Here is a 25222-nt window from a genome sequence, read left to right on the forward strand (position 1 = left end):
GATGACAGCTGTGCACACTCTTGGCAAAGCATGCCATTCCATGAGCGCAGCATTTATTTTTTAACTCGACTCAATGAGCCCAATCAGTCCTCCATGACAACAAAATCATAAACAACAGAGTAGGGCTGGCTAATAAGTCCTTAGTTTTGGGGTCATGCTCAGGTAAAACAATTAGGCTAATCTATATACTTATTTCCAAGTCCTATTCTTGAAGATCAAGGGGTATTGCATTTATTGGAATGACTGGAATTCTGAATGACTTTGGTTTTTAATGTAAAGACATAATTTTGTTGCATTATTATATGTAGTAGAAAGCGATGGTTTAGAAGAGGCCCACATAAACAACCCATAAAGTAAAATGTAACATCCATATATGGCCAGCTATGTGAACTTTAACATGGAATTATCCTGCAATAGATGGCGTCCAATTGTTAAGATAGATTTTTGTCTTCTAATACCTCTTAAAAGTAATGGAATGTAATCAGAGTACGTTACTGAGTTTGGCTAATCCAAAAGTAAATTACAAAAGGTAATTTGTAACGGATTACATTTAGAAAGTAAGCTACCCAACCCTGCTTAAAGTAATGATGGACTGTCGTTTCTCTTTGGTTATTTTAGCTGTTCTTGCCAGAATATGGGCTTGGTCTTTTGCCAAATAGGGCTATCTTCGTTATACCTTGTCACAACACAACTGATTGGCTCAAACGCATCAGGAAGGAAAGAAATTCCCCAAATTAACTTTTAAGAAGACATGCCTGTTAATTGAAAATAATTCCAAAAGACAACCCGAGAGAATGCCAAGAGTGTGCAAAGCTGTCAAGGCAAAGGGTGGCTATTTGAAAAATCTCAAATATAAAATATATTTGGATTTGCTTAACATTTACATTAACATTAACATTTTTTTTGTTTACAACCAGGATTCCATATGGTGTTATTTCATAGTTTTGATGTCTTCACTATTATTCTACAATGTAGAAAATAGTCAAAATAAAGAAATACCCTTGAATGAGTAGGTGTTCTAAAACTTTTGACCGATCCTTGTGGGGAATTTTCATCACCTCTAACCTTAACCCTTAACATTAACTCCTGACCCTAATTCTAACCCGAACTCTAAACCTAACCCCTAAGGATTTCCGGTATCCACGAGTATACTACTTCAAGCCCACACACACACACACACACACAAATATTAATCACGCAACAATAATGACACTTGAAACAGTCCAGTTTAGGCCATTCTTCATAAACTGCCCTTAAATTAACTATGAGCTAGTGATACTGCACAATAGCCTATGATAAGATTAAGTAAACATCATTATGATAAATGCAATTTAAGTTAGATGACCAGTTGGCAGGTTCTCAAGCCAGTCCTTTAAACCTGTCCTTTTAACGCGTGTCATTTCATTGCTAAGCGAATTCACATTTCTTGGGAGATTTGCTCTGCCTGTGGACTGTATTTTTATATGTTGTTGATGTCATGTTGGAAACACCATCAAGAGAAAAATATGGCACATGACGTCACGTCGACAACTCCATGGTTGCCTACTGGATATGACCGTGTTTTTGTCAACAGATGCCACACATTGTTAACGTAACTTTGACCATACACTGACCATGGTCAACCTTAGTTTCTAAACTCCTTTGATCTACTGTAATTGACCTGACCCATGACTTGGTCTTTCAACCATCCCTTTTGATTTATGTCTCAGCATCTCAGCATTTAGGAGATACTCCTGCAATGTAATCCACTGAAGACCACATGTGTGTTAGAGTGGGGTTGGGTTCACTAATCGCACACATTCATCACCTTCTAGGTCTGCTATAGTAAAGTAACTCTTGAAGATGGGTTCAAAGGCGTGCCATCCTATTACCCCCCTATTGCTACACACAAAAGACAATTTAAAAGGTCAAAACTAGCAACGCTGAAAAGGAAAATGCCAATACAAATATTGTCATTAAAAAAAAATGAGTGTGCATGTCTTATGCTGGCAAATTGTGTTTTTGAACAAAAAGCCAACATTTGCATTTGACATTTTATTAAGCATTTAGCAGACACTCTTCTCCTGAGTGACTTACAGGAGCAATTAGAGTTTAAGTGCCATGCTAAAGGGCAAATCGACAGATTTTTCACATAGTCGCCTCAGGATTCCAACAGTCATCGTGATCTCCAAGAGCCAGACAAAGTCTTGGCCTACAGCGTTCTTCTTCTGGGGGAAGAAAATGGGGGATCTGAATAAAATACTATTGCTAAAATCTGGATTGTGTGTGAAATGTCTGGTTGTCTGTCATAAAATATGTTTGTCCCAGTCCAGGCCTGTCCGTGTCATATGAATGTTCTACATGATGTCCTCATCTGTAATGTATGAGGAATCAGAATGGGATACAAGTGGTTCACAGTGGACATCGTTGTAGCAGCCTGCCCAGTGTTGCCCCCATACATCTACTAAAATTCCATCCATATTTGTCTGTAAATGTAAGGATATAATACTCCATAAATCCTAGTCTCACATACAGTATTTACTGGTGCTATACAATTCGTTTTGGCCTGTCTCCCATCTCCACCATGCCACTTTTAGGTTATTTTCCCAGAAAAAACAATCTGATCCCATTTGAACTTAGTGGAAAGACTAATGCATTTTTCTCATGTGGTATGATCCAATCTTGACCTCTGTTGCTAACAGAAAGTAGCCTTTTGCAGAAACACATTGTAATTGATCATTGCACACAGCAGAGTCAAATATCATGTCTGATACATTTCGGCACAAATAGGAGGCACATTTCAACCCACACAAACCATTATTTGCGCGCCAGAAAAGTAATGATCTCTGCAGAAGGGGCTAATTAATGGAAAGTGTAGAGGCATATGGCTGAACGATATCGGAGGGCTTGTCAGTTTCTGCAGGTCTGTGGCTCTGATTCATTTAGCAGGATGTCCTTTCTTTGGGAAGAGAGACTTTTCCTCCGGTTGTAATGTAGGCAAGGCCTGAGAGAAATGCAGTCTTACAATGAGCATTCTGGAATGGATACCTGTGTGTGTGTGTGTGTGTGTGTGTGTGTGTGTGTGTGTTATTTATCTCACATTCAGGTTGGCTGTATGTCTGCTTGGCGGCATAAATCCTGTTTACAGTTGTCATGCAATGTGTTTGGCAATGACATCCACCACAGCGTCAATGGCTGCAGACCTGGATGGCTCCATATGGGAAGATGTTCTGGCTGGTGGAGGCCTTGCCTATATTCAATGGGCTGCAGTAGAAAGACAAGTGACTCAAGAGGAAGGGGGTGTAGGGGGAGGGAGGAAGGGTAATGGGTTATAATTTTCCTATGTCGCTGGCGGTTCAGGCAGCGGGAATGCTTCTCATGTCTGCATACAGGAGAGGGAGAAAGGGGGAGATCGGGGAGGGAGGCAAAGGGACCAGCTGATGCTTTATTCTTCTGTCACCGTTCCAAATTCCCCCGGCCGTCTCGAGTTTTAACGGAGCTATTTTCTCCCAGAGCTCTGCTGCATACAGTATTTAGTATCTTTGATGCTGCTCTGTTCTGTTTTAATTCGTTATTTATAAAACTGGGCAAACAGAGCGACCGTCAGTACAGGCACTGGCACTGGTTGGGTTATTGACGGGCAGTGCCTGCCTACTATTGGCTCTTTTTCCTCCTCCAGATGCTGCTGCTATGGATTTTGTCAATTGCTTGGCGCTGGTTCACTCACTGAAACAGGGGTGTATTATTCCAGAGCCCTACAGACAACAGTTGCACAAAACAGTTAATTTCTCCCTTTTCCCCAATAGGTCCCTTAACTTTTTAGACAGTTGCACAAAACATCTTAGGGGGAATTTCTACCTTAAGGGTTATCTAAAACTTCCTGTCTACCTAATGTTGTTACCTGACCTCTACTCTACACATGACTCCTCTTCACTCTTTGGCCTTCACCATAACTCACTCTGATAACTGGCCACTAAAAGTCCCTTTACTTGATATGTGCAACGCAATGAGCTCGCTGTGGGGGTCAAACGTAGCAGCAGTAATTTGTCCGGATGAGCCCTTCCCAGCTAGCTAGTTTATTCTGTATAGCTGGCACCCACCGCAGCATGGCGCTATTTAAAACCTGTTAAAGAATGTGATGTTTATCTTGATGGGAAAGGAATAAATAACTTGTAGTATTGGTCACTTTCTGGATGTCACCGTGACATGCAATTAGTTAACGTAACGACAAGCCGGTGCAAATTACCATTGCAACGATGTTTTATCGAGGCGCTATGTAGTTGGTTCCGATCAGGCAGGCTAGGCAGCTGTATCACATGTCGCTGGTGGTAGTTAACGTGGCCAATGTGTTCTGTCCCACTTGATTTTATTTAGAGTAGGATAGCGGCCTACACATTAAATCATTTGGTAGTAGCCATCTGGATGTCACTGTAAAACAGTCTAATGTTGCTGCTCAATGAGAAGAGTTTGCGCTGCAAGCGGGAAACACAAAACCACGGGGTACAGTGTCCTTCGCTCTCGCTCGGGGAGCACTACTGTCCGGCAGTTTAGTTTATTAGGATCCCCATTAGCTGCTGGACACGCAGCAGCTACTCTTCCTAGGGTCTGCATAAAATATACAAATACATAACAAAGTACAGAACAGTAATAGACAAGAACAACATAATATATTACATTCAATTCCTAATAAAACAAGAGTTGTGCTTTGTATAGTAAAGGCACCAAGAGACAAAAAATATCTATATTATTTACACAGTATTCATATATTCCTATTGTTATATACAGTTCAGTTACATTCTTGATACACTGTGATAGAATATTTTAGTTTTTTAAGCTATACTTGCTTTTTGCCTGTGTACAGTGACCTTTGGTGGCAGAGCATTCCATGATGACAGCATTTTATACATGCAGTAACTGAGGGACGCATTAAATCTGTTTTTGGTTTGGGTACCGTGAAGAAATCCATAGTGGCATGTTTGGTGGGTTATGTACATACAGTGGTTGCTCCACCAAAAGTTTTGTGATTATGCTGTGGTACTTAGAGGTCATTTGTGGTTCAGTACAGTACCCTGCGTCACCACTTCATTGCTCCAGACCAGCACAAGGGGGAGTTAGAGCACTGATTATGCTTTTGTGACTGTGTCTCTAACTGATAATGAATGGGCGACATAAACCTAAATAGAAACTGATAATTGTACACAACTTCAGTATTACTTACTAAAACTGTTGTTACACTAAGGTTTTTATTTTATTGTGTTAGGATTATTTTGCTCTTACTGTAGTAGAATAGTCCACCCCCGACCGATCACTTTGTACAGCGCCTGAGTGGTGCAACGGTCTAAGACACCGCATAGCAGTGCAAGCTGTGTTACAGATGCTGGTTCGACTGGGAGACCCGTGAGATGACTAGGTTTTTGGTTTCTCTCCCTCTAAAAACAGAAATACATCATTCTAAATTACAAACTGGCTTTATTTACAAATTAGTTTCAATGTCTCACCTCATGTGATGGCCTTTTTCTAGGCTCATTTTACATTATTTGAAAACAAATAATCTCCAGAATACTGCTATTTCTTTAAACAAAGCGATTGAAAAAAATATTAATTTAGAATTATATAAAATACCCTTGGATATTCTCACAGATATATTATTAACCCTGTTATTAGCAGGACAATATATATTGGCCATGGCTCCCGAGTGGCGCACAATGGGATTACCTTGCAGTTCTCCAGCTGTATCCACTATTATGTATCACATCCGACCATGATTGGGAGCGCACAATTGGCCTAGCGTTTCTCTCCCTATAAAAACAGAAATACATTTTTTGGCCTTTACAAATATTACTTAGGCCTTTATTAAGATTACAATCGCTCACTTTCTTTTTTTTTTAAACAAAATAACCTCGTTATATATTATCAAGTTGATGGCACAGTCATATAGCGGCACCTACATGAAGCTGAGTGACTCACTCCTTCATGGCTTTGGATCAAAATAAATAAGTACAAACATTCTTTCTGATAGTCTTTAATAAATACTTTTTTTGGTTATCCTGACCTGGACACCATGTACAGTATTATAATAGCCCATTATGGGCTATTAGCAGGACAATATACCTTTACCAACACCTCTCTGTATTTTGATACTTTCTGGATGGGGCCTCCCCAGTGGCACAGCTGTCTAAGTCACCGCAATGCAAAATTAGTTGCTACAGATACCCATGCCGGCTGCCCCCGGGAGACTCATGAGGTGGCTTTTGGTTTAAATTTAGAATCCTTCAATCTTCTATATGTAATTATTGGCATTTCCCGCTGCTCTGAGATATGTATAGGGACTGGTCTTGATAAATCAATTACATTTTTATTTTGACAATCTCCGTTTGGGTATTGGTTAGACTACAATTATGGTGTAGAAATGTTATGCTCTTAGTGTAACCTTTTTTATTTAACTAGGCAAGTCAGTTAAGGAACAAATTCTTATTTACAAAGACAGCCTACTCCTTCCTCCCCGTCGGGGCATTGAACCCCTGTCTCCCACATGCTCGCACGACACAGGAATTGTTTAGCTAAATAGCCCAGTACTGTAGCCTACTCCCGACCATCACTTTGTACAGTGCCGTATTTTCCGTTCCATTCTAACGGAAACCCAGAGGGTTTTTAGTTTATCTTGGAATAGAAACAACATAATATTAAGCAAATGAATTAAGCAAAATTTCTTAAAATCAGTTCCATATACTATGTTCTTACAAAAAAGGTTTTAAATTCTCTAGTGCAGCCACTATTGAAGGCTATCAAATGCTTCTCAAAGATGTCATCTGATGGTCAAACTAGCACTAACTAGCATTAATGGTACCAGTGGTGGGCACTTAAATAACATGCCATAGAATTCTGTGGCACCACGCATGCTGTCCTGCAGTATGCTGCAACTTTTAAAAGACAACCCACTGTAGATTATACAAGTGGTTAGGCATTTTCAACACAAACATGTTTCTTAAAAAGACTAGAAGATAAGTAGTCAATTTCACCTCAACCCTCAACCATGAAAGACTATCATGCATGTTTTTTAATGTTAGTTCTGTGTGTGCAGTTAAGGGCAAGGCGTGCTGCTTTGTTTAAACACAGCTGCAACTTTGCTAGGTCTGCCTTTGCTGCACCTGACCATTTTACCAGACAGTAATCAAGATGGGACAAGATCAAAGCCTGTACAAATAGTACAGTTGATCCTCAGTAATTCCCTCTCCATACTGGCAGTAAGGAGAGGGATGTAGCTAGATAGTGTAGCCATTACCAATATGCAATATGAGACCAGGGTTACGGTTAAAACGTGATTTTCACAGAAAATGTACAACTACGGCATTAATGGCTACATGATTTTTTTTATATACATAACAATTACTCCGATAAAAACGGAATGATTCTGAACACTCTCCCAAGTCCCAACATCAGCAGACAAGTTTCAAATTCTTGATGACGTTTTTAGCCACAAGCATAAACTAGCTAGCTGGGAAGGGCTCACCAGGACAACTGACTGAACCGAATGGATTCTTCTCCACTCGACTCTCAGCTGTGTGACATAAGTCATCAATTTGGGCATCGGGTGTGTCTGTATAGGCTATCACGTTGTTACTGATCGTTAGCTTTCTCGTTACGTGCGTGACCTCTGGCAGCAATTTCTGGTCCAGTTTAAACATTTTAAAGAGTGTGACTGACCGTGGAGGTTTTTGATTTTATGTCCCATTTGTTCTTGTTTTGGTCCCCTCTTTGACCTCCCTAACAGGTCTCAACTCGAGGTTTTCCTTCCAAACCCTCTCACCCTCTCCTTCTTTCTCACCCTCACGGTCTCTCTCTCTCCATCTCTCATCCTTTCAAACTTTTTCTTTTGCTGTAAAATCGAATTTCCATCTCTTACTTCCTGCTCTTCATTTCCTCATTGTGTGTTTCATTCTCTTTTCTTATTTTGGAAATGTCGACTCAAATTCATCAGAAATGTGGCAGGAGGACACAGTGTTTACCTATGGAGGCCAAATATGTAGAGCCCCGCGGTGAGTGACGTGGGTCACCATGTGTGAGAAGCTCTCTCTCTCTACCTTTAACTCAAGTAATGTGGCCCTCATATTGACTGGTCCTCTATCAGCCTCGTACACACATGCATATAGATGTATACATGCACATACATACACACACACACACACACACACACACACACACACACACACACACACACACACCACAGAAACTAACCCAAGATTCAACTCCAGAGGTTTCCATTTCCAAATGATATGATGTAGTAGGAAGGTTTCCAGTTTCTCAGGGAGATGAAATGTGACCCATCATTTTATCAGAGTATTCATGACTATCCGAATCTCACAACAGAATCCAATGCTCTAATATGCTCTAGTCGGCTGGCCCTCGCTGCATATTCGTCGCCAAACCCACTGGCTCCAGGTCATCTACAAGTCCATGCTAGGTATAGCTCCTCCTTATCTCAGTTTCACTGGTCACGATGGCAACACCCACCTGTAGCACGTGCTCCAGCAGGTGTATCTCACTGATCATCCCTAAAGCCAACACCTCTTTGGCCGCCTTTCCTTCCAGTTCTCTGCTGCCTGTGACTGGAACGAATTGCAAAAATTGCTGAAGTTGGAGACTTATCTCCCTCACCAACTTTAAACATCTGCTATCTGACACAGCTAACCGATCGCAGCAGCTGTACATAGTCCATCGGTAAATAGCCAACCCAATTTACCTACCTCATCCCCATATTGTTTATATTTATTTACTTTTCTGCTCTTTTGCACACCAGTATCTCTACCTGCACATGACCATCTGATCATTTATCACCCAGTGTTAATCTGCTAAATTGTAATTATTTGCCTACCTCCTCATGCCTTTTGCACACAATGTATATAGACTCTTTTTTCCCCTTTTTTTCCTACTGTGTTATTGACTTGTTTTGTTTACTCCATGTGTAACTCTGTTGTTGTCTGTTCACACTGCTATGCTTTATCTTGGCCAGGTCGCAGTTGTAAATGAGAACTTGTTGTCAACTAGCCTACCTGGTTAAATAAAGGTAAAATAAAATACAAATCTAGAGGGCCTTCATACAAGGATTGTGTCATCAGGTTTTATCAGGTTTCGGGTATGACCCAGATGCAGACAGTGTCGAAGAAACAAACGTTTATTTCTATTACAGGGCCAGGCAAACAACAGGTCAAAGGCAGGCAGAGGTCAGTAATCCAGAGAGGATGTAAAAGGTCCAGAATGGCAGGCAGTCTCAGGGTCAGGGCAGGCAGGGGTCAATAATTCAGTGAGGTGGGGCAAGGTATAGAACGGCAGGCAGGCTCAGGGTCAGGGCAGGCAGAAGGGTCAAAACCATGAAGGACTATGAAACAGGAGCAAGAAGAGACAGGAGCAGGGGAACAAATACTGGTAGGTTTCACGAAACAAAACGGACAAACGGACAAACAGAGAACACAGGGTATAATGGGGAAGATGGGCGACACCTGGAGAGGGTTGGAGACTAGCACAATGACAGGTGAAACATTACCGGGTGTGATAGGTTTGTCATTAATATTAGACTTGTTGTACTGTCCCTGTACTGTTATTGCCTGTTATTGCCTGTAGTTGCCGATGTCTGGCAGGAAAGTTAATATCCAGCGATGACATTGGGGTCAACCTCAGCTGAAACTTTAAAGTTATCAGGGTATTTTTATGTGACACGTTTATGTCTCTCTCTTCTTCTTTCCAACCCTTTTTGTGTTCTGGTTCTTTTTTAACAGGCTTTGGGCTGTTTGCTGCTTCACATTTTCCTTCTCGCTTTCCAGCTTCGACCTGTGTTTTTAGTTTATGAGCAGATTTTACAATATAGATATTTTTTGTTGTTGCTGGCACATATGGAGAGGATAGTGCCTCCACATCATGGGCAGATGGCTTTGTTGGGCCGAGCTGAAACCTTTCTGGGCTGGACCTCCCACCCTGTGGGCGTACACACACGCACACAGACTAAGCGTATCTATCTAGCTTTTCCTGGAACAGAGGAGCACTAGAGGGGTCCCTGGCCCAGCTATCCATTTTCCAGGTGGCATCTGCTCTGGGATATTACAACACAAGTAGGGGGGAAAAGGGCAGAAAAATTGGATTGAAACTTCAAAAAGCAACTTCAAATAATATTTTTGCAGGAATCTCCTTGCGAATGATAAAGTTAATTTCAAGCTTCCATTCAGGTATCAAAGAACAATTTGAAACAATGCAAAGACAATGTTTTTTTCTCCGTACTGAGCAAAATTACAGCATTTCCTTATGCTGGTAATCGATATGCAATGTGAAAGGTACTGTAAACAGTTCATCTAGTCTCACTCATTATAACTCATCTGATCTGTTCCAGGGGGCTTTTTATCACCATCCATGACCTCACTCACATCTCCACCGTGCTCCAGAGCTGGCCAGAGAAGGACATACGCGTAAGTCTATGGTCAAACCTGAAATGGCCTTTCCCTATATAATGCGGAAATAGGTTGTCTGAAATGGCACCATATCTCTTTATTAGGGGTGCTATGCCCTTTACACTGTTAGGCCTAGTTCTTCAGTCTGATGGAATAAGGCAGGTATTGCTATTGGGTATGCAGGGTTTTGCTCCAGGCCTGTTGTAAATGACACGCCTGATCCAGCAAAGCAAGGTCCTGGTGAACTGCCAATTAGTAGAATCAGGTGTGTTAGATCAGGGTTGGAGTGAAATTCTGCTCTGCAAGCTCTTCAGGAGGGTGTTGGGCAGCCCTGGCTTAGAAGTCATGGGTTAGCATTCCTGGAACTAAGGGACCTCTGTATGGACAGTGGGATAACTGGGGGTAGTCACCAGTGGAGGCTGGTGGGAGGAGCTATAGGAGGACATGTGGTTTCCATATGTTTGATGCCATTCCAATAGCCCATCCTCCTATAGGTTCTCCCACCTGCCGCCACTGAAAAGCACATGTACACTACATGACCAAAAGTATGTGGACACCTGCTCATCGAACATCTCATTCCAAAAATCATGGCCATTAATATGGAGTTGGTCCCCCTTTTGCTGCTATAACAACCTCCACTCTTCTGGGAAGGCTTTCCACTACATGTTGGAACATTGCTGTGGGGACTTGCTTCCATTCAGCCACAAGAGCGTTAGTGAGGTCAGGCATTGATGTTGGGCGATCAGGCCTGGCTCGCAGTCGGATTTCCAATTCATCACAAATGTGTTCGATGGGGTTGAGGTCAGGGCTGTGTTCAGGCCAGTCAAGTTATTCCACACCAATCTTGACAAACCATTTATGTATGGACCTCGCTTTGTGCATGGCGCATTGTCATGCTGAAACAGGAAAGGGCCTTCCACAAACTGTTGCCACAAAGCTGGAAGCACAGAATCGTCTATAATGTCATTCATTATATGCTGTAACGTTAAGATTTCCCTTCACTGGAATTAAGGGGCCTAGCCTGAACCATGGAAAAACAGCATCAGACCATTATTCCTCTTCCACCAAACTTTACAGTTGCCACTATGCATTGAGGCAGGTAGTGTTCTCCTGACATCCGCCAAACCCAGATTCATCTGTCAGACTGCCAGATGGTGAAGCCTGATTCATCACTCCAGAGAACTCGTTTCCACTGCTCCAGAGTCCAATGGCATCGACCTTTACACCACTCCAGCCAACGCTTGGCATTGCACATGGTGATTTAGGCTTGTGTGCGGCTGATTGGCCATGGAAACCCATTTTGTGAATCTCTCGATGAACAGTTCTTGTGCTGACGTTGCTTCCAGAGGCAGTTTGGAACTCGGTAGTGAGTGGTGCAACCAAGGACAGACGATTTGTAGGTTCTAGATATTTCCACTTCACAATAACGACACTTAATTTGACCGGAGTAGCTCTAGAAGGGCAGTTATTTGACGAACTGACTTTTTGGAAAGATGGCATCATATGACGGTGCCACGTTGAAAGTCGTAGCTCTTCAGTAAGCCCATTCTACTGCCAATGTTTTGTCTATCAAGATTGCATGGCTGTGTGATTGATTTTATACACCTGTCAATAACGGGTGTGCCTGAAATAGCTGAATCCACAAATTTTAAGGGGTGTATACTGTGCCTTCGGAAAGTATTCAGCCCCCTTGACTTTTTCCACATTTTTTTTACGTTACAGCCTTATTCTAAAATGGATAAAATAAATACAAATTCTCAGCAATCTACACACAATACCCATAATGACCAAGCAAGAACAGGTTTTGGAAATTTTGCCAATGTATAAAAAATATACCTTATTTACATAAGTATTCAGCCCCTTTACTAGGAGACTTGAAAATGAGCTCAGGTGCATCCTGTTTCCATTGAAATCCTTGATGTTTCTACAACTTGATTGTCCACCTGTGGTAAATTCAATTGATTGGACATGATTTGGAAATACACACACCTGTCTATATAAGGTCCCACAGTTGACGGTGCATGTCAGAGAGAAAAAAGCCATGAGCTCGAAGAAATTGTCCGTAGAGCTCCGAGACAGGATTGTGTCGAGGTACAGATCTGGGGAAGGGTACCAAAAAATATCTACAGGAAGGAATTTCCCCAAGAACACAGTGGCCTCCATCATTCTTAAATGGGAGATTTTTGGTACCAACAAGACTCTTCCTAGAGCTGGCCGCCCGGCCGAACTGAGCAATCGGGGGAGAAGGGCCTTGGTCAGAGGGGTGACCAAGAACCTGATGGTCACTCTGACAGAGCTGTAGAGTTCCTCTGTGGAGATGGGAGAACCTTCCAAAATGACAAGCATCTCTGCAGCACTCTACCAATCAGGCCTTTATGGTAGAGTGCTAGACAGAAGCCACTTCTCAGTAAAAGGGAAATGATAGCCCGCTTGGAGTTTGCCAAAAGCCACCTAATGGACTCCCAGACCATGAGAAACTCTTTGGTCTGATGATACCAAGATTCAACTCTTTGGCCTGAATGCCAAGCGTCACGTCTGGAAGAAACTGGCACCAACCCTACATTGAAGCATGGTGGTGACATTATCATGGTGTGGGGATGTTTTTTCAGCGGCAGGGACTGGGAGACTAGTCAGGATCTAGGGAAAGATGAATGGTGCAAAGTACAGAGAGATCCTTGATCTCAGACTGGGGTGAAGTTTCACCTTCCAATAGGACAACAACCCTAAACACACAGCCAAGACAACGCAGGAGTGGCTTCGGGACAGTCTCTGAATGTCCTTGAGTGACTCAGCCAAAGCCCAGACTTGAACATCGAACATCTTTGGAGAGACATGAAAAAAGCTGTGCAGCCACACTCCCCATCCAACAGAGCTTGAGTATCTGCAAAGAAGAATGGGAGAAACTCCCCAAATACAGGTGTGCCAAGCTTGAAGCATCGTACCCAAGAAGACTCAATGCTGCAATCGCTGCCAAAGGTGCTTCAACAAAGTACTGAGTAAAGGGTCTGAAATAATTATGTAAATATGATATTTCTGTTTATTATTTTTTTATAAAAACATGATTTTGTAATCAATTTTAGAATAGGGCTGTAACGTAACAAAATGTGGGAAAGTCCAGGGGTCTGAGTACTTTCCGAAGGCTCTGCATAGTGTAACTCCAACGTTCTCGTAAATCATGCATTGATGTCGATGGGTTCTGGCCTGTTTGAGGCCATTTCAACCAACTGAGCTCTAATATCCTCTGATAAGTCATGATCTTGTACAAAAGCTAAAGAACATACACACATCCAGGTACTTTCCGCAGGTGCTGGAGTTGCAGGCAAACTCATGGAAAACAGAAAGGAAAATGCCTCGCACTGCTGCTCACGCTCCCAGATATTTATTTACAACAACATTTCGACCTTTAGGTCTTCATCAGGCTTCAGGCATATCAAGTCATGCTCTTGTCATGTACAGTTGAAGTCGGACGTTTACATACACCTACATACATACACGTGCGCCAAATACATGTAAACTCAGAATTTTCACAATTCCTGACATTTAATACAAGTAAAAAAATCCCTGTATTAGGTCAGTTAGGATCACCACTTTATTTGAAGAATGTGATATGTCAGAATAATAGTAGAGAGAATGTTTTATTTCAGCTTTAATTCCATTCATCACATTTCCAATGGGTCAGAAGTTTACATACACTCAATTAGTATTTGGTAGCATTGCCTTTAAATTGTTTAACTTGGGTCAAACGTTTCGGGTAGCCTTCCACAAGCTTCCCACAATAAGTTGGGGGAATTTTGGCGCATTCCTCCTGACAAAGCTGGTGTAACTGAGTCAGGTTTGTAGGCCTTGCTCGCACATGCTTTTTCAGTTCTGCACACACATTTTCTATAGGATTGAGGTCAGGGCTTTGTGATGGCCACTCCAATACCTTGACTTTGTTGTCCTTAAGCCTTTTTGCCACAACTTTGGAAGTATGCTTGAGGTCATTGTCCATTTGGAAGACTCATTTGTGACCAAGCTTTAACTTCCTGACTGATGTCTTGAGATGTTGCTTCAATATATCCACATAATTTTCCTACCTCATGATGCCGTCTATTTTGTGATGTGCACCAGGGTCTCCTGCAGCAAAGCACCCCCACAACATGATGCTGCCACCCCCGTGCTTCACGGTTGGGATGGTGTTCTTCAGCTTGCAAGCCTCCCCCCTTTTCCCTCCAAACATAACGATGGTCCGTTCTATTTTTGTTTCATCAGACCAGAGGACATTTCTCCAAAAAGTACGTCTTGTCCCCATGTGCAGTTTCAAACCGTAGTCTGGCTTTTTTATCGCGGTTTTGGAGCAGTGGCTTCTTCCTTGCTGAGCGGCCTTTCAGGTTATGTTGAAATAGGACTCGTTTTATTGTGGATATAGATACTTTTGTACCCGTGAAGATGCTGGATGAAACAAGGTCCTCTGCTGTTGTTCTGGGATTGATTTACACCAAAGTCTGTTCATCTCTAGGAGACAGAATGCGTCTCCTTCCTGAGCGGTATGACGGCTACTTGGTCCCATGGTGTTTATACTTGCATACTGTTGTTTGTAACAGATGAATGTGGTACCTTCAAGCGTTTGGAAATTGCTCCCAAGGATGAACCAGACTTGTGGAGGTCTACCATTTTTTTTCTGAGGTCTTGGCTTATTTATTTTTATTTTCCCATGATGTCAAGCAAAGAGGCACTGAGTTACATCCACAGGTACACCTCCAATTGACTCAAATGATGTCAATTAGCCTATCAGAAGCTTCTAAAGCCATGACATCATTTTCTGGAATTTTCCAATCTGTTTAAAGGCACAGTCAACTTAGTGTGTGTAAACTTTTGGCCCATTGGCATTGTGATACAGTGAATTATAAGTGAAATAATCTGTCTGTAAACAATTGTTGGAAAAATTACTTGTGTAATGCACAAAGTAGATGTTCTAACCGATTTAGAAATTTGTGGAGTGGTTGAAAAACGAGTTTTAATGATTCCAACCTAAGTGTATGTCAACTTTTGACTTCAACTGTAGATTCAGTATGACAAGTCGTCCAGGTATTCCTGGCATGTTAAGATATGCCTGCTGCAGACTCTAGCCGCTCTACCACCTGCTCACAGCTGTCAACACTATGGCATTTCCCTCTGAATCCCTGAGCTCACAGGACCTCATATAAAACTATTCATCACGATCCGATGCCCTACTTACATAGTTCCAATAATAAAAGCTACAAATCCAGAAATAAATCAGTAAGCCCCAAATGTATGGGACTATTAATGACGTTTATCCCAAAAATAATAAGTGGTTTTGCTGTTAGAATGTCATAAACCCCTAATCATGTGTTCATTAGGCATTAAAAATGTGATTAGGTGGATGACATCATCCCCTGAGGTGGTGTCAGGGTGCTGTGGAACCAGTGTGGAACAAGGTTGTAAAAGTATAGTGCCAGATTGCCTGCGTCATAGACTAATCATGGAAATACACACATGCATGTTGGGTTTTGGGATCGAACATATTGTTCATGATGATCATGATGATTTTTTAAAATGTATTACATTTTTTTGCAAGATTACATTTTTTCAAACATAAAGATATACAGACAAAACATTAATGTCATCACACCTGCCCAGACCCACATGTTCCCACCGCATCTCTCTCCAGTGCTTGTCAGATTATATACCTGTCGCAGAACCCACAGGTTGATGCTTATTTATAAACCCTCTTAGGCATCACTCCCCTCTATCTGAGATATATACAGTACTGCAGCCCTCATCCTCCACATACAACACCTGTTCTGCCAGTTACATTCATTTTTTTTCTTTTTTTTTTTTTCCTCCCTTTTCTCCCCAATTTCGGTGGGATCCAATTGTTAGTAATTACAGTCTTGTCTCATCGCTACAACTCCCATACGGGCTCGGGAGAGACCTAAGGTCGAAAGCCATGCGTCCTTCGAAACACAACCCAACCCAACTGCTTCTTACCACAGCGCGCATCCAACCCGGAAGCCAGCCGCACCAATGTTTCGCAGTTTTTTTTCTCTTCATTCACGACTCAATCATGGGCACTCTTACTGACAGTTGTGGCTGCTTTGCGTGATGTATTGTTGTCTCTACCTTGGCCTTTGTGCTGTTGTCTGTGCCCAATAATGTTTGTACCATGGATTTTTCGGCTACCATATTGTTGCTACCATGATGTTGTCATCTTGCTGCCTTTCTATGTCATCTTAGGTCTCTCTTTGTGTAGTATTGTGTTGTCTCTCTTGTTGTGATGTGTGTTTTGTCCTATATTTATTTATATTTTTTCTTTATCCCAGCCCCTGTCCCCGCAGGAGGCCTTTTGGTAGGCCGTCATTGTAAAACTGACTTGCCTAGTTAAATACAGGTACAATAAAATAAATATTGCCTCAAATTGCACTAATCTGTTTTTCCCTGTCACCCACACTTTTTCAATATTTAAATATAAATGGTTTAGATTTTTCCATTGTCATAAAACCTCTACCATTGTCCTCTTCCATTGTCTTCCATTGCATCCAGGATTAGACCCATCCGTTGTATAAAATAGCAATAAGACACCTCTGGGGTTTGAGGTATATGGCCAATATACCGCAGCTAAGGGCTTGTGCAGGCACTCAGCATTCCGTCGTGCTTAAGAACAGCACTTGGCTGTGGTAGATTGGCCACACCTCCTCTGGCCTTATTGCTTGTCGCTTTACTTGACAACATGAAAGCAGATGTTCCTTTTAATTATAATCTTCCCATGAATCGTACAGGTAGAATAAACCTCTTTTTAGAATAGCTCCCAAAGTTTCTAGATTTATTTTTGGTAATACCAGTTACCCCAGCGAAGACATTCTTTAAAAAAGTATCCAGTCATACGACTTTATATGGGCAAATAAAGCTCATAGGGAGATGTAAAACTTTTGTTTTTATTCTAAGTCTGAAGGTGGTTTAACCTTCAAGACCTGGAATTATATCATATATCAAGGCTTTTACCTGCGACATACAGAGCATTCAGAAAGTATTCAGACCCCTTGACTTTTTCCACATTTTCTTATGTTACAGCCTTATTCTAAAATGGATTAAATACAAACGTTTTCTTCATCTATATGAAAGAAAATGAAATGGATTCTACAATAATTAAAATCCCTCCATTAAAAAACACACCCCTATGGAACAATCCTTGGATAGCTTTTCAGAATTCACCGATAAATTCTCCCACATGGAAAACTAAAGGCATAGAAATCGTAAATTACTTGGTAATAGGAAATACAATTATTTTCATGACAGAATTAAAAAGCCATTTTGGACTGACCAATGTACATTTCAAAAGTGCCAAAGGCTTTTATTGACAATTACATGAAGTTGATGCAAAGAGTCAGTATTTGCAGTGTTGACCCTTCTTTTTCAAGACCTCTGCAATCCGCCCTGGCCTGCTGTCAATTAACTTCTGGGCCACTTCCGGACTCATGGCAGCCCATTCTTGCATAATCAATGCTTGGAGTTTGTCAGAATTTGTGGGGTTTTGTTTTTCCACCCGCCTCTTGAGGATTGACCACAAGTTTTCAATGGGATTAAGTTCTGGGGAGTTTCCTGGCCATGGACACAAAATATCTATATTTTGTTCCCAGAGCCACTTTGTTATCACTTTTGCCTTATGGCAAGGTGCTCCATCATGCTGGAAAAGGCATTGTTCGTCAACAAACTGTTCCTGGATGGTTGGGAGTAGTTGCTCTCTGAGGATGTGTTGGTACCATTCTTTATTCATGGATGTGTTCTTAGGCAAAATTGTGAGTGAGCCCACTGCCTTGGATGAGAAGCAACCCCACACATGAATGGTCTCAGGATGCTTTACTGTTGGCATGACACAGGACTGATGGTAGCGCTCACCTTGTCTTCTCCGGACAAGCTCTTTTCCGGATGCCCCAAACAATTGGAAAGGGGATTCATCAGAGAAAATGACTTTACCCCAGTCCTCAGCAGTACAATCCCTGTACCTTTTGCAGAATATCAGTCTGTCCCTGATGTTTTTTCTGGAGAGAAGTGGCTTCTTTGCTGCTCTTGACACCAGGCCATCCTCCAAAAGTCTTCGCCTCACTGTGCGTGCAGATGCACTCACACTTGCCTGCTGCCATTCCTGAGCAAGCTCTGTACTGGTGGTGCCCCGATCCCGCAGCTGAATCAACTTTAGGAAACGGTCCTGACGCTTGCTGGACTTTCTTGGGCGCCCTGAAGCCTTCTTCATAATAATTTAACCACTCTCCTTGAAGTTCTTGATGATCCGATAAATGGTTGATTTAGGTGCAATCTTACTGGCAGCAATATCCTTGCCCGTGAAGCCCTTTTTGTGCAAAGCAATGATGACGACACATGTTTCCTTTGAGGTAACCACCCTCCTTTTGAAGCTTCCAGTCTGTTATTCGAACTCAATCAGCATGATAAAGTGATCTCCATCCATGTCTACGTCAACACTCACACCTGTGTTAACGAGAGAATCCCTGACATGATGTCAGCGGGTCATTTTGTGGAAGGGCTGAAATGCAGTGGGAATGTTTTTGGGGGATTCAGTTAATTTGCATGGCAAAGAGGGACTTTGCAATTAATTGCAATTCATCTGATCACTCTTCATAACATTCTGGAGTATATGCATTCTGGATTTGATTTGATTTGATTTGGAGTATATGCAAATTGCCATCATACAAACTGAGGCAGCACACTTTGTGAAAATGAATATTTGTGTCATTCTCAACTTTTGGCCACGACCGTAAAAATTTTCAAAAACGATCTGAAATCTTTTAGACATAAGAGTAATGTTGAGGGAATCTTACTTGAGTCAGAAAAGGAAAAACATATGAGAGGTAAAATATACAAAACCTTGCACAGAGTCTATCCAACAAACAATATCATAACAATAAACTATTGGAACAAAGACATGAAAGTAACTGAAATTGGCACAAAATGGAGGGAGCGTTCGAACATAACAAACAAAATTACAGTTCATGAAAATGAATGCTTAATCCAGTATAAACTAATGTATAGAATTATTATACAATAGACACAATTCACCAATTCGACAGCACAATGGCAGTCATGCCTTAAGTGTAAAATTAACAATGACTCAATAATTCATGCCTTCTGTGAGTGTTATAAGTCCAAAAGTTATGAGTGGAGATAGAAAGTTGGCTGTTTTACAATGCAAATGTACTTTTAATCCGTATATCCGCATATTTCAAGACATGGCATATGAGTGTGTGATGAGATACCCAATGGGTTGCACCATACTTTTCTCAACAATCATTTTGAAAAAATTCTTAAAATCTGGAAATCAAATGACATACCCAAATCTAACTGCCTGTAGCTCAGGACCTGAAGCAAGAATATGCATATTATGGATACCATTTGAAAGGAAACACTTTGAAGTTTGTGGAAAATTAATGTAGGAGAATATAACACATCTGGTAAAAAAAACATGAGTTTTCTTTCTCTCTCCCCCCCCCCCCATCTTTGAAATGCAAAAGAAAGGCCATTATATCACTTAGGAGGCCAGGGGCAATTTAGATTTTGGCCACTAGATGGTAGCAGTGTATGTACAACATTTTAGACTGATTCAATGAATCATTGCATTACTGTTCAAAATGTTGTATCACGTCTGCCCCAATGTGCCGAATTGGTCAATTAATACATTTTCAAGTACATACCTATAGAGAACATACAAAAATGATATGGTAATACAAAATGTAAGTTTACACACTCCCAGGAATGTCATAAATGATGGACAATTAGCTTCACTACAGAAAATACACTAACCTTCACACATCTAGATGTGGGGGGGGGGGGGGACAAATCAAAGCAAAATTACTGAATAAGTACATTATTAAGTACATTATTTACCTTCAGAGGTGAATGTATCAAACCAGTTGCCGTGCGTGATAAGTGTTTTGTTGTTGTGCACTCTCCTCAAACAATATCATGGTATTTGTCTCTCTGACATTTGCAACATTGTTTCAATATTGAAATTTGATCTCCAGCTATCCCATAATAATGAATGTGTAGGGGTCAGGAGTTGGGATGAGAGAGACAGGCAGGCAGGCAGCTTTTCTCAGCCAGTCGAAATCATGAATCAGCATCATTATTATGGGTATATACACTACCGTTCAAAAGTTTGGGGTCACTTAGAAATGTCCTCGTTTTTGAAAGAAAACATTTTTTGTCCATTCAAAATAACATCAAATTGATCAGAAATACAGTGTAGACATTGTTAATGTTGTAAATGGAAAAAAATGCTTTTTTTATTTCATAGAATATCTACATAGGTGAACAGAAGCCCATTATCAGCAACCATCACTCCTGTGTTCCAATGGCACATTGTGTTAGGTAATCCAAGTTTATAATTTTAAAAGGCTAATTGAGCATTAGAAAACCCTTTTGCAATTATGTTAGCGCAGCTAAAAACTGATGTCCTGATTTAAAGAAGCAATAAAACTGGCCTTCTTTAGACTAGTTGAGTATCTGGAGTATCAGCAGTTGTGGTTTCAATTACAGGCTCAAAATGGCCAGAAACAAAGAACTTTCGTCTGAAACTTGTCAGTCTATTCTTGTTCTGAGGAATGAAGGCTATTCCATTTGAGAAATTGCCAAGAAACTGAAGATCTCGTACAACGCTGTGTACTACTCCCTTCACAGGACAGCGCAAACTGGCTCTAACCAGAATGCACAACTGAGCAAGAGGACAAGTACATCAGTGTCTAGTTTGAGAAACAGACACCTCACAAGTCCTCAACTGGCAGCTTCATTAAATAGTACCCGCAAAACAAAAGTGTAAGCATCAACAGTGAAGAGGCGACTCCGGGATGCTGGCCTTCTAGGCAGAGTTGCAAAGAAAAAGCCATATCTCAGACTGGCCAATAAAAATAAAAGATTAAGATGGGCAAAATAACACAGACACTGGACAGAGGAACTCTGCATAGAAGGCCAACATCCCGGAGTCGCCTCTTCACTGTTGACATTCAGACTGGTGTTTTGCGGATACTATTTAATGAAGCTGCCAGTTGAGGACTGAACGAAACGAAATGCAGCTAATTTGCAGTCTTTCCAACTTCAGTTTGAAGTGATTGTATTACCTGTGTTGTTGCCTAGCTCCTCTGAACAACAGTTTCCTGACGCGAGAGAGCACATTTTTTATGCCAGTTGAAATTGCACATCATTATCTCATTTGTTATGGATGTATCCAAATAAATGTCACTAGAAAACAACTTAAACAATTGCAAACGCAGCTGTTTTCTGTTATTCTGGCTGCACTGTTTGACGTGACTGTAAGTTAGCCGTAGTTGGCCAGCAGTCAAGCAAGGGATAAGAATGTCGCCATAGATATAAATCCATCAAAATAATGTTTTTAATGAAAATATGTCAATCATTATTTGAAAATGTTGCTAACCCGTTGTATAAAAGTGATAATGCCCCCAAAGCAGGTGTTTGGAGGATATATTGGCACGGTTTGCCGCCACTCGTCTTAGTCTCCGGCCTAATAACAGCCATGCCATATCATCCAAACACCGGCTTCTCCGGCATTATCACTTAAATATCAATGTAATTAGAGCAGTAAAAAAAAGAAAATGGACCCGTGGTATACGGTCTGATATAACACATCTTTCAGACAATCATCAGTCAGCGAACCACCCAGTTCATAATTGTCTTTATATATTTGTTGTTGGTCACTTATTAAGCATGATGATGTTTTAATGTCAATCAAGTTATTGTGAAGCCAAAGACACATTTCCTGGACAATAATTGTTTTTCTTCCAAAACACCCCTGGTGATCAGGTTGAGTTACACAATCGTTAGTTTGTAAATTCCACATTGAGAACGTCAGGCTATTCGTTTGTCGTTTTCTGTTTAATAAGAGTGCATGGTTAGGTTGTGTGAAGCAGGACCGGGTCAGACCTGCAGGGCAGATGGAGAGTAGAGAAGCAGGATTGGTGGGGGGTTTGCTTGGAAAGGTAGTATGGGAATGGAGTGATGGAAGCAATGCTGTTACAGTAGCTAGTTTGAATATACCCTGTTAAATCATGTCCATGATTTGTTACTGAACATCGATGTATTGGCAAGTTACTGTCTGTATTTTCACTGACTTCTTGACGATAGTCTTTGAGGTTAGGGACTACCCTTGTCTAGAGTTACTAATATTCTGCTCTGACTGATAACGTGTTTGACTTATGTATTTTACAGACACAGGACGTGTTAGTGGTGAAACATAGTGTGAATATTTCCTGTTTAATCATGTACACTCACTGAAACTGACTAATGAATATGCTTGCTTTATTTGCAGGTTAATGTATTTTCACTGCCTGATATTATGATAAAAATGTTGGCTAATTTGGTTCATTTCAAACAGGAAGCCGAAAGAAAATGACTTTTATCTAGAGCCATAGACAGTCTGCTCTGACTGATAATGTATTTGATTGACATATACTCACAGGTATGATTGACAGGTGTGATGTGATGTGATTGACAGGCGGTGTGTGTGACAGACGGAGAGAGGATCCTGGGCCTGGGGGACCTGGGCTGCTACGGCATGGGCATCCCTGTGGGCAAGCTGGCACTCTACACGGCCTGTGGAGGCATGCCACCCCAGCAGTGTCTGCCAGTCATGCTGGATGTGGGCACAGACAATGAGGTAAGAAGAGACACACCTAACAACCAAGGGAATACATGCATAGCAACATGCAAACAAGATGATACACTTGACACCCGTCAACTACGTAACAAAGAAAACAGTCAACTTCGTAACATAACTAACTAGACGTAATATGCCAGCTAAGAAAACACCCTCCAGTCAATACGTTATATTCAGGTAAGCCCCTCAGTCTCCAAACTCCACATTTTCCAAACAACTGAGGAAAGCCCCACTGTTCACCCATGCAAGACAGAAAAGCACCTATCCATCCTGCCAGCCCGCCAGCACTGTCAGTCAACAGTATTCAAAGAGGACCTCTGGTTTGGTTTTTCCTGCAGGTCCCACTGGTCCTATGTATGGCCTGGCCCTCCTCTTTATAGCTGAAAGAGGAGCCTCACTCTGGGCCGGGCGGCACGTGTGCTGTGGCCACACTGTTAAATAGGAGCAAACTAAGAATAGTCTGTGTTGTGTACACGGCTATATTTGAACTCTGTGTATTTTCTCCATGTCATCCAGAGCTGGGCCACGGGTGCCTGGCTGAGCCATGCCTCTTAGTTTCAGTAAAAGAGTTGGGGAGAGGATAAAGGGTGATTTGAGGTTAGTTGGGTAGGTCTGGTCAAGTATAGACATGATGCTGAGAATGAGACATAAAAGAAGACATCCCTGTGAAAGAAGGATAGATGGGTGGGAGGGAGGAAAGAAGAGGGAGATGGATTTGGGGTTGGCTGGGTATAGGACTGGTCAAAGATGTAAACGACTGACAATAATCACTGGAGATAGAGAGAAATAACGAGAGGCACTCCATGGGCATCAAAACGAGGACACCAGTATAAAAGAGGGATAAGTAAAGGAATGGGTAGGGAAAGATAAGGAGACGGGAAGCAGAGTTAAACAGAGGGACTAGCCCCATCTCTGTCAGATGTAGAATTCGCTGTGTGGTTGGTCTCCACAAACTCTCTCCATGTTCTCTTATGTCGGCTGGCCAATTCACACTTCATCAAACCACATGGAGACCCAGAAGAAATCCCCCTTATTCATAAAACGCACACAAAAGGCCTATGAGAGAACCTATAAAAGATCATACACTACAGCATGAATAACCGTAGGTGGCATTGGATCTTGGTGTATAGGTTGTATGTTTTCTCTCTCTGCCAGTTTCTCCCACTCTGTTCTACCTCATAGCAGAGGTAAATACCATGCCCTTCTGCCCCCATCCCTTTAATAGCATCTCCATACACACTTCTATGCATGAACTCTATTGTTCTATTGAAAGATTTTGAAAGAGACTGTCACAGGTCCAGTTTAGAAATGCTTGGGGGATTGTCAACTATTCCCGGACATTTATAGGCATCAAAACACCACTTTAACTAGCTGCCTCAGAGACTATGTCTGTGTCCTCAATGCACTCTGTAGCTGCTGCCAGAGGATGGAAGCATATAGGGGTTTATAACCATATATTTGTGTGTGTGTGTTTGCACTCTTAGGAAAAAAAGTGCTATCTAGAACCTAAAAGGGTTCTTCGGCTGTCCCCATAGGGAATACCTTTGAAGAACCCTTTTCAGAACCAAAGAGGGTTTTCCTATGGGGACAGCTGAAGAACTCTTTTGGAACCCTTTTCTCTAAGAGTATGTGTCTGTATTGTCTGTGTGCGTGCATGTTTGAGATGTGTTTCTTTGCTATGCCTGGATTTGGCTTGGTCTGTCTACTTTCTATGTTCCTCTATTCATCCATGTATGCATGGAAGTGTGTGTATGGAGTATTTATTTTATTATATGTCAAATCAAATCACATTTTATTTGTCACATACACATGGTTAGCAGATGTTAATGCGAGTGTAGCGAAATGCTTGTGCTTCTAGTTCCGACAATGCAGTAATAACCAACAAGTAATCTAACTAACAATTCCAAAACTACTGTCTTATACAAACAAGTGTAAGGGGATAAAGAATATGTACATGAAGATATATGAATGAGTGATGGTACAGAGCGGCATAGGCAAGATACAGTAGATGGTATCGAGTACAGTATATACATATGAGATGAGTATGTAAACAAAGTGGCATAGTTAAAGTGGCTAGTGATACATGTATTACATAAAGATGCAGTAGATGATATAGAGTACAGTATAT

The 25222-nt window shown here is 41.4% G+C and overlaps 1 protein-coding gene across 1 annotated transcript in view; it reads left to right on the plus strand.

Annotated features, from left to right (window-relative positions):
* The window catches only part of LOC110489963 (NADP-dependent malic enzyme), a 125839-nt gene that overhangs the window by 59590 nt on the left and 41027 nt on the right, over positions 1 to 25222 (plus strand). The window contains exons 4-5 of the mRNA XM_090199865.1: positions 10358 to 10433; positions 22933 to 23094. Coding sequence (XP_090055991.1) covers positions 10358 to 10433; positions 22933 to 23094 — 238 coding nt within the window. The remainder of the gene's footprint in view (positions 1 to 10357; positions 10434 to 22932; positions 23095 to 25222) is intronic.

Source organism: Oncorhynchus mykiss, chromosome 2 (genome assembly GCF_057628025.1).
Source record: "Oncorhynchus mykiss isolate SJ-2025 chromosome 2, ASM5762802v1, whole genome shotgun sequence".
Classification (NCBI taxonomy): domain Eukaryota; kingdom Metazoa; phylum Chordata; class Actinopteri; order Salmoniformes; family Salmonidae; genus Oncorhynchus; species Oncorhynchus mykiss.